Genomic DNA, 10,499 nt, shown 5'->3' with positions numbered 1-10,499 from the left:
AAGTAAACCAGAAAAACATATGTAGTATTGATTTATAACATCAGTTACAATATTATAATTTTTCCAGGATAGTATAGTGGCCTCCCTTTCGGACACAGCCAGGGATACAGAGAAACCCTGTCTTGAAAAAAAAAAAAAAAAAAAAAAAAGGAGAAAAAAATCCCATGGATTATTTCAGATGCAAGTATTTCGAATGGCATTTATTGCAATATATTATCATTGCTGTACTTTATTACTAGTTATTGTTGCTAATCTTATTGTGCCTATTTTGAAAATTAAACTTTGCTATATATATTTATATATAGAAAGAAAACAGTGTATTTAGGGTTTAATATTTGTTCAGGTTTCAGGTGTCACTAGAATGCCTTTGAAGGTAACCCCCACCATATCTACTTTTAAGAAAATGAGTAATAATTTTCTAGGAAATATAATCTATAAGTTGTTTATATGCTGTCTAAGGCATTGTTTAACTGAATGTAGCTAGTCAGAGTTGACCTAGTTCATGTAGCTATTCCCTTCCTTTGTTTCAGTTGCTGGTTGTTGGAGGTTCTTTTGGTCTTCGTGAATTTTCACAAATCCGGTATGATGCTGTGACGATTAAGGTAAGAACTATAATTGGTGTTTGACTTGTGTAGGAGAATTTCATGCTCATTTCACTTAGCAATGTTAATCTGTCTTGTCTTGCAAACCCAATAGCTGGTCTTTGCACCTTTTCTTGGTTAAAATACCACTACTGTGGGTCCATGCAAGTGAACCATAGCAAGCATTCAGGAAAAGTTCTCTGTATTTACTTGTAATATTGTTTCTCTCCCCAAATATTCTCAGATGTAGTTGTTTTTGGATTTTTATGGAATTTAAGAACACAGTTTTCCTCTCTAATTATAAATTAGCTATTCTATTGTAACTGCCAGTGATGTTATAAGTATATGCCATTTCTCATTAGTAACTGATACTAAAATAAAATATTTTATTATAAATGAAGACACCTATCTTTTTTTATAGCATCTGTATTATTGTAGGAGTGAGTATACTAGGACCTCCATTTTACAGGTGTGGAAAAAAAGCTCCAGACAGCTATACTATCCTGCGTATAGTCATGTGTGTATGCCGGACAGAGCTAGGATTTGTACCCTCTGTAATTACACTTTCACTCTCAAATTTGCGCTGTCTGTTACATAAGATGTCTGGTTCATTAACTGAGAAATGTGTTGTAATTTGGGGAGAGGGAACACATACCTGATATTTGAAGACTCTTCTAAATAATATATAATGTACCATTATATGCTGGAACAAGCATTCTTCACTGTGGTAATGGACTCTCCATTGCTGTATCCCCACCAAGTACTATGACTAAGTATGTAGTTTAAGTACATGTGAGTAGGACAGTCTTTGATTTGCCTATCTATCTTGTGCTCTGTAACAAGAGAGTATTAGCTTAATATTTAATGTAAATATTGTAACCCTATTTTCAAGACCAGGTAATGAAAATAAGAATAATCATAATAATAGTGCTGATATGATCCAGACATCACTAGAAAAGAAAACTAAGTAATCCTGTTACTTTAATGACAGATGAAAAGGGCACATGTAACTAGATTAGGGAGTTAAATAACCAAAACAGCAGACTGCACAATATGCAAAAAAGAAATTGCAGTTGGTTATATTGGATATGGGGATGAAAACACATAAGAAGACTGAATCCCACATGTCCAGGAAGAAACAGGCAAGTACTTACAAATCAATCCTAAATTGGTTCATCTTAAAACAGGGTAGTAAATGCTGAGTTAGCTTGTGCATACACCCCCCTTACTTATATTATTTATTTGACTGTCTACAAAACTTATTAAAATTCCATTTTCCTTATGAGGTGGAACTAAATAGAGTGGTGACCAACAGGGGAAGATCTGATACTAGACATGTTTTTGTCCAGCAGGAACACAGTTGGCCTTGTTCAGTCTTATCAAGGGTCTAGCTTTCTATTATTTTATACACAGTGATTCCCTGGCCTGTGAATCAAACTGAGTGGTAGAGCACTTGCCTACCATCGAGCAAGCCATGGGTTTGACCTCCAGCACAATGAGGGAGGAGGAGAGGGGTTGATATTGAATCATGGAAGCAGGAAATGGTTTCCTTAACTCTTAGGTACTCTAATGTGGAAAAAACCCCTGGAGTTTCAAACTGTCATTTGTATCTTTGAGGATTTTAAGCAAAACCATGGGATACATAAAACAAAAGATTAATGTTTTATAAAAAAGTTTTTTGTTTGTTTTTACCTCAGTTTTCTTTCTGCCTCCTACATGGGACTTTAAGATTTATAAAGTGTACTATTGAACTATGCCTAAGTTCATGAGCTATAAGAGCTGTAGAGTGTACTATTAAACTATGTGTAAATTCATAGCCTGTATGCACTACAGAATATACTATTAATCTGCACTTAACCCTTTTTGTGTATATACTCATCCCTGGAGACTCTCTGCTGTTTTACTTTCTAATTACTAAATCTGTCTTTTGTTATGATGAGTTTCTTACCAACCCTGTTCTTTTTTTTTTTTTTTTTAATTGACAGTGTCTTTTGCCTTACAGAAAGAAGCTTTGCAATTTTATGAGGTTCCATTTATCGATTCCTTTTTAAAAAATTTTTTTATTAGATATTTTCTTCATTTACATTTCAAATGCTATCCCAAAAGTCCCCTATACCCTCCCTCCGCCCTGCTTCCCTATCCACCCACTCCCACTTCTTGGCCCTGGCTTTCCCCTGTACTGAGGCATATAAAGTTTGCACGACCAATGTGCCTCTCTTTCCACTAATGGCTGACTAGGCTCTCTTCTGATACATATGCAGCTAGAGACACGAGCTCTGGGGGAATTGGTTAGTTTATATTGTTGTTCTACCTATAGGGTTGCAGACTCCTTTAGCTCCTTGGGTGCTTTCTCTAGCTCCTCCATTGGGGTCCCTGTGTTCCATCCTATAGCTGACTGTGAGCATCCACTTCTGTGTTTGCCAGACACTGGCATAGCCTCACAAGAGACAGCTATATAACTTTGTGATTTAGTACATATTTTTTACTTCTAAACGGTTCACTTAATTCTTTTATTATGTATTTCAGTACTCTAGAGAAATCTTTCATAATGCCATATTTTATCCATTTTTTGGGAGTAACTTAAACACTTTGTGAATCATAATTACTTAAAAGTCCCATCTCCCATAAGGATATAATTATCCATTTTCTTCATTTTTTACTATATGATTTTATCTTTGAATATGCCTTATAATTATTTTCACCTAAATATTAATTATTTTTTATAGGTGGCTGTAAAGGTTCTAGGTGATATTGTTTTCCTTAGAAACAGTTCATCATTTTTTTTCTTGGCAGGCAGAGTGGGGTCTGGTGCCCTTAACACTTGGGCATGAGCTGGGTCCTGGCTTAGCTGGAGTTACAGTTAGCTTTAGTGTGTCTCAGCTTCTTCCTTATTCTTTAGACCTGACTTTATATGACTTTTAATTAGTAAACCAAGAAATTCAGCTGTACTTTTCAGAGATTTTTCAGCTTAGCTCTATATTTTTATTTTATGGAGTTTAGAATTTAGGAATTTAATAATTACTAATGTAGTAATAATAATTTAGTAATTCTGTTGGGAGAGATAAACCCTGTCACTTGTCATTTGCTTTCTGCTTTTGTCTTTGCAGCCCTAGGTGATGATTTTTCTAATCCCCAGTAGCAACATCTTCCTGCTTTCCAACCTCTTCTTTTTAAATTAACATATAAACTGTACAAAGTAACATTCTTCATTATGACATTTCCATACATGTGTGTAACGTGCTTTGATAATATTCTCTTCACTTGTCATAGTTTGGGTTTTATTCTTGTGAAGAGACATCTTGACGAAGGCAACTCTTACAAAGGACAACATTCAATTGGGGCTGGCTTATAGTTTCAAAGGTTCAGTCCATTATCATTATTGCTGGAAGCACAACAGTGAGTAGTCAGAAATGGTGCTGGAGGATCTGAGAGTTCTACATCTTGATACAAAGGCAGCCAGGGGAGGACTCTGTTTCACATTGGATGGAACTTGAGCATAGGACCTTAAAGCCCATACCCAAAGTGACACAATTCCTCCAATAAGGCCACACAACTCCAACAAGGCCACACCTCTGAATAGTGCCACTTCCTGTGGGCCAACCATATTCAAACCACCACACTCCTAGTACCCTTTCTTATCTCTCACTTCTTCCTTTCTTCATTCCCAACGCACATTTCTTTTTTTTTTTTTCCCGAGACAGGGTTTCTCTGTGTAGCTCTGGCTGTCCTGGAACTCACTCTGTAGACCAGGCTGGCCTCAAACTTAGAGATTCGCCTGCCTCTGCCTCCCAAGTGCTGGGATTAAAGGCGTGCGCCATCACGCTCGACCCCAATGCACATTTCTAATAATCCTTTTACTTTCTTTCCTTATTTATTTATTTATTTTTATAAATTTCATACATGAGCACAAACATGAGATAGCTGGCTGTAATGCTAATAACCCTTGGTTATGATTCTATACTTGTTCCAGGCTTGGCAAGTACAGTGGAGGGAAAATGACTTTCAACTCCAATTCTCAGCTCTTAGGAAACCCTAAACTGAAGACTTAATTGAGCTATTTTATTTTATTTTATTTTATTTTATGTATTTATTTATTTTGTTTTAAATCTCACTTTGAATAGAAAATAGAAGCGTGAGAAGATAGCTTAGGGAAGTGTTATTCAATAGGATAGTATTTGCTGATAAGGCAGAAGTGGCACATGACCAATAGCACTGATATAATTCTGGAAGCTCAGGTACATATGTGTGGGATTTTTTTTTTTAAAGATTTACTTTATTTATTATATGTGAGTACACTGTAGCTATATTCAGACACACCAGAAGAGGGTGTCGGATCTCATTACAGATGGTTGTGAGCCACCATGTGGTTGCTGGGATTTTAACTCAGGACCTTCAGAAGAGCAGTCAGTGCTCTCAATTGCTGAGCCATCTCTCCAGCCCCATGAGTTGGGATTTTTAGATCTACTTGTCATAATTTATCCTTTTTTGATTTATCACATTTGTCTCTACCATACATCATTCTAGTGGAATTCTGGGATTAAACCCCTGGCTCATCACTTTGTTCATAGGCTCTGTTAAGTCACTCATACTCAGTGAGTCTATGTTCTGTGTCTTGTTTATTTCACCAACATTCTTTTTTTTTATTTTTTTGTAACTCACAGGTAATAGACATGAGTTTCAGTGTGCCACTATGGAACTCTAAATTTCTTTGTTGTTGTTTTTTTGGTTTTTTTTTTTTCGAGACAGGGTTTCTCTGTATAGCCCTGGCTGTCCTGGAACTCACTTTGTAGACCAGGCTGGCCCCGAACTCAGAAATCCACCTGCCTCTGCCTCCCGAGTGCTAGGATTAAAGGCGTGTGCCACCACGCCCGGCTGGAACTCTAAATTTCTAACTCTTTATTTGGTCTATGGAAAAGGTTCTTTTATTTTCAAGTGCATTATATAGCAATATTTTAAATATTTCTGTACTACAAAATCTACATTGGCAGTAGGTGAATACTGCTGCCTCTGGAGGCAGAGGGCCAATGTTTAATACCAACACACGTGTCTTTCACAAGTTATTCAACTTGCTGTATCCTGCTTTCTATATACATAGTAGATGATGGAATTTATGTTTATCTTATAGGTTTTGTGAGCATTAAACAGTATATGTACATGCCAAATGCCTAGTAAACAATTCCTCAGTGTAGATCAGTGTCTGGAGTTATGTATTAGTTTTCACTATGCATTAATTATCACAGTTGATATTAGAGATTTTGACATATGCTTTAAATTGGCTGAATTTTCTTATCTATTTTTTCTATGACTTTGTTTGTTTGTTTGTTTGTTTGGGCAGGGGCTCACTGTGTCCTTTGCTGGCCTAGGACTCATGAGAGCAGGCTGACCTCAGATTCATAGAGATCTTCTATTTCTACCTCCTTTGTGCTGGGATTAAAGGCATGAGCCACCAGGCTCAGCTCTCCTATGACTTTTTTTTGAGATTATATAATCTTTCTCTCTCTCTTTTTAATTGGTTATTTTATTTATTTGCATTTCAAATGTTTTCCCCTTCCTGTTCTCCCCTCTGCAAATACCCCATCCTCTAGAGGTGCTCCCCCCCCCCTACCCACCCACTCCTGCCTTACTGCTCTAGCATCCCACTACACTGGGGCATCAAGCCTCCACATTACCAAGGGCCTCCTCTCCAATTCCAGATAAGGCCATCCTATGCTACAAAAGCAGCTGGAGCCATGGGTCCACTCATGTATACTCTTTGGTTGGTGGCTTAGTCCCTGGAAGCTCTGGTGGGGTTGTGGGGGTGGGGGTAGGGGAGTCCAGTTAGTTAATATTGTTGTTCTTCCTATGGGGCTGCAAATCCCTTCAGCTTCTTAAGTCCTTCCCCTAAGTCTTCCATTGAGGTCCCTGGGCTCAGTCTGATGGTTACTGTGAGTATCTGCATTTATGTTCGTCAGGTGCTAGCAGAGCCTCTCGGGAGACAGCTATACCAGGGTCCTGTCAGCTAGCACTTGGCATCAACAGTGTCAGGGTTTGGTGTCCCCAGGTGGGGCATGTCTCTGGATGGCCTTTCCTTTAGTCTCTGCTCTCCTATGATTTTTAAAAGTAAAAAATGAAAAAAAAAAGTGAAAAATGAATATAAAACAATTAAATGATATATGTTCTTTTTTCTTTTCTATAGATTGATCCTGAATTGGAGAAAAAATTGAAAGTAAATAAAATAACTTTAGAGTCAGAGTATGAGGTATAGTATGCTAATATTCTATGTTTTGTTACATTCTCATTAGTCATGACTGGTTCTGTTTCTCAAGATATATTAATAGTAAAGAAAAAATAAATTTAATCTGAGTTTGCAGTATTTGGTAAATTATCTTAAATTTGGAACCAGAAGTGCTGGGGAATAAGTCCTATAGCACTGGGTATTAGACAGTGAGGCTTGAGTCTTGCATAACATGTATGTACAGCCTGACATGCAGCCAAACATAAATTTTTGTAGATTTTCTACAAGGAGTCTTTCCTGTAAATGGCCCCTAAACACAATATGTTCCCATGACTCTTTCTTGTCAATTTTGTCTCACATCCTAGGAATTATTTTAAATTCTAATAAGCATGTATACTTCAACATATCTGGATAATGGTGATTTTGCCAGGAATGGAACCACATGTTTGCTATGCCAGTATTTAGGGAGGCCAAGCTTGATAGTTTGTATATGCTCAGCCTAGGGAGTGGCACTATTAGGATGTGTAGCCTCCTAGTAGTTGTTGGAGTTGGTGTGCCTTGTTGGAGTAGGTGTATCCCTGTGAGTGTGGGCTTTAAGATCCTCATCCTAGCTGCTTGGAACTCAGTCTTCTCCTAGCAGCCTTCAGATGAAGATATAGAACTTTCAGCTCTTCCTGTACCATGCATGCCAGGACGCTGCCATCCTCCTGCCTTGATAATAATGGACTGAGCCTCTGAACCTGTAAGACAGCCCTGATTAAATGTTACCTTATAAGAGTTGCCTTGGTCATGGTGTCTGTTCACAGCAGTAAAACCCTAAGACACCAATGCACTAGGATTGCTGGTAATTCAAAGCCAACTTATACTACATAGTGAATTCAAGGCTAACCTTGGCTATATAGACTCTGTTTCAAAAAACAAACAAAGAAACAAACTAAAAGGCCATTTAATTCCTTTAGATAAGTAATTCTCAAACTGTGGGTTGTGACCCCTTAAAGACCACTGGAAATATCAGATATTTACATTACTATTCATAACAGTCCCCAAGTTACAGTTAGGAAGTAGCAACAAAAATAATTTTATGATTGAGGGATCACCACAACATGAGAGATTATAATAAAGGGTTGTGGCATTTGGAACGGTAAGAACTGCTGCTTTAGATAGTTTCATAGCCATTCTTGAAAATATTTATGCTAAATTAATAGCACTTTGTACATCCATATATATTTAAAATACACTCCTACCTGAAAGAGAAACACTTTCATTTCCTGCTTCCCTGTCCTTTGTTGAAGCCTTGGACTGTCTGCTTGGGGAAGTGAGTGAGCACTTAGCAGGCAGTCGGGGCTGTGAATGGCTTGTCTGGGAATAGATTTTTCTGTGTAGTTCTTTTAGGAATCATAAAGGTTAATAGCTTTATGAATATAGAGTATTTCATCTTGCCTTTTAGCAACCACTTATAAGAGAGGCAATGCCAAGGTGGCCTGTGCTAATTGGTAAAGATTGTATGGTTCTTCAATAAAAGGGTTAATACTTTGTATCTAAACATCAAGGAAAACATATGCCATTTTCTCCATTTTTGGATATAAATTACCCTTTGATCTCATAGCAATTTTTTTCTTCCCTCAGTTATTTCAGAATAGAAGCAGGTATATAAAAGTGACTATTGGAGAGGTTCAAGGAGCTCTTCTATCCACCCCTTTTCTCCAGCTTCCCCCCATGCTTGAGACATTTAAGACTAAGGGAAGCTATGGTATATCAGAGTGTAGTTGAATGGTTCTGCCTAGGATAAATACTTTTACTCAGGTTACCAGAGGTGAATGACTTCATTCTGAAGCCCAGTGTCATTTCCCAGGTTGCAAAACAGGGCGCTTTGGTTGTTTTCTTCCTTGTGAAGATGCCAGAGTCTACACCTTAGGTCTTCTGTTTTCTACTGTTACTCATACCAGTCTTTCAGCTGTTGCTACACTAGTACAGCTTCATATTTACTCCTGTTTTCCCAGACTCTTTCCTTTCTTTGTGCTCTTAGAAACAGAGTGTAGGGCTGGTGAGATGGCTCAGTGGGTAAGAGCACCCGACTGCTCTTCCGAAGGTCCAGAGTTCAAATCCCAGCAACATGGTGGCTCACAACCATCCGTAACGAGATCTGGAGCCCTCTCCTGGAGTGTCTGAAGACAGCTACAGTGTACTTACAAATAATAAATAAATAAATCTTAAAAAAAAAAAAGAAAAGGAATTTATTAAAAAAAAAAAAAAGAAACAGAGTGTAAACTCCTTTTGCCACTATGGGCTTATTATGCGGAAAGGTAGATGTAACGTCTCTCTGTAGCAAGCAAGTAAAGTTCTAAACCCAGGAAGTCCCTGAGGTTGGCTTGGAGTCTGTTTGCTGAACTTGTTCTTGAGCCTATTGGGTTTTCCTTGACCTGATCACCACTTAGTGATAACATCAGTCAAAGCCACTGGGCTTTTGAACTAATATGCTTAACTTTGTGGCTCTGTAGAAAATAAAGGACTCCACTTTTGAAAACTGGAAGAATATTCGAGGACCGAGGCCTTGGGAAGATCCTCAACTCCTCCAAGGACGAAACCCAGAAACTCTTAAGCCTAAGACAACCTGACTGTGCTCAGTTTTTGTTTTGTTTTGTTTTGTTTTGTTTTGTTTTTTTCAATGAAATGTTCTCATCTCGATATGTAGGAAGAAGATTCCAGACCTGTGGAAACCTGGATGTGAATAATATGATGGCAGAAATTTTTGATTAAAAAGTCAAGTATAAGTCTGTATGCTTTTCAGTCTACTTGCAAATGAAAATAGTAGTGTTGAACACATACACACACACACACTCCACTACCAATCTATAAAAAAAAAAATGTGACTACTGCTTCCATAACATGCCATGAATTCTACTTTCCTATTACCCACTCATACTCTTTCTAGTCATTGGAACATTTTTGCTATCTCAGTTTGGTTTCTGATGAAAATCATAGGCTTAGATCCAGATTTTCCCAATAAAACGGTGACTTTATGTTAAGCTTATAAATAAGTGATCATAATCTAGTAATGGTCTTATATTTTATTCCTAATACTTTATAAATCAGCCTCTGAAACCTGTTCATATGTAGTGCATGATGGTAAGAAGATGTGACATTTTGTTGAGGTTATGAAATGGCTGTGTTGTGCATTAGCATAGTCTGGGAGTTGGTTCTAGTTTGTTTGTTAGATCTCCTGTAGTCTGATCCTTAAACAAAATGGTAGGAAAGGTAAGAGTTTTGTTTTTAAAACCAGTAGCTCATTTTCTTCTGTTTAGGCAGTCTCAATTCTCTACCTTGTGTAATCTCAGTACTGAATTCTAAATACCTGAAGTTTTAGCTGAAATATTCCCACTATAACTATTCCAAATGATCGAAACACCCCACTTTTCTCTCAATCAATTTTAATTAATTTCAACACATTAGTTTTAGTAATCTTAGAATATTACTTAATGGATAATTACCAACTGACTTCAAAGTTAGTGGCTTAGTTATTTTTCTGTTGCTGTGATAAAACACTGACCAAAAGCAACTTGGAAAATAAAGGGTTTATTTTGCTTACACTCTCAGTCAGGGTAGGAACTCAAGGCAGGGACTGATGCAGAGGCCATGGAGGAACATGGCTTCCTGGCTTACTTCTCATTTCTTCCTCAACTTCCTTTCTTATACAACCCAGGATC

The 10,499-nt window shown here is 37.5% G+C and overlaps 1 protein-coding gene across 2 annotated transcripts in view; it reads left to right on the top strand.

Moving 5' to 3' along the window:
- The window catches only part of LOC110307056 (cytochrome c oxidase assembly protein COX16 homolog, mitochondrial), a 65,797-nt gene extending 56,227 nt beyond the window's left edge, over nt 1-9,570 (top strand). For both annotated transcript variants that reach the window (XM_029484583.1, XM_021179269.1), the window contains 3 exons: nt 531-602; nt 6,757-6,819; nt 9,294-9,570. In XM_029484583.1, coding sequence (XP_029340443.1) covers nt 531-602; nt 6,757-6,819; nt 9,294-9,410 — 252 coding nt within the window. In that variant the 3' untranslated portion in view covers nt 9,411-9,570. The remainder of the gene's footprint in view (nt 1-530; nt 603-6,756; nt 6,820-9,293) is intronic.
- Nucleotides 9,571-10,499: the final 929 nt, after the last annotated feature.

The sequence above is a fragment of the Mus caroli genome, chromosome 12, assembly GCF_900094665.2.
Source record: "Mus caroli chromosome 12, CAROLI_EIJ_v1.1, whole genome shotgun sequence".
Taxonomy (NCBI): domain Eukaryota; kingdom Metazoa; phylum Chordata; class Mammalia; order Rodentia; family Muridae; genus Mus; species Mus caroli.
Note: the sequence above shows the minus strand (reverse complement) of the source record. Positions and strands in the feature narration are given on the sequence as shown.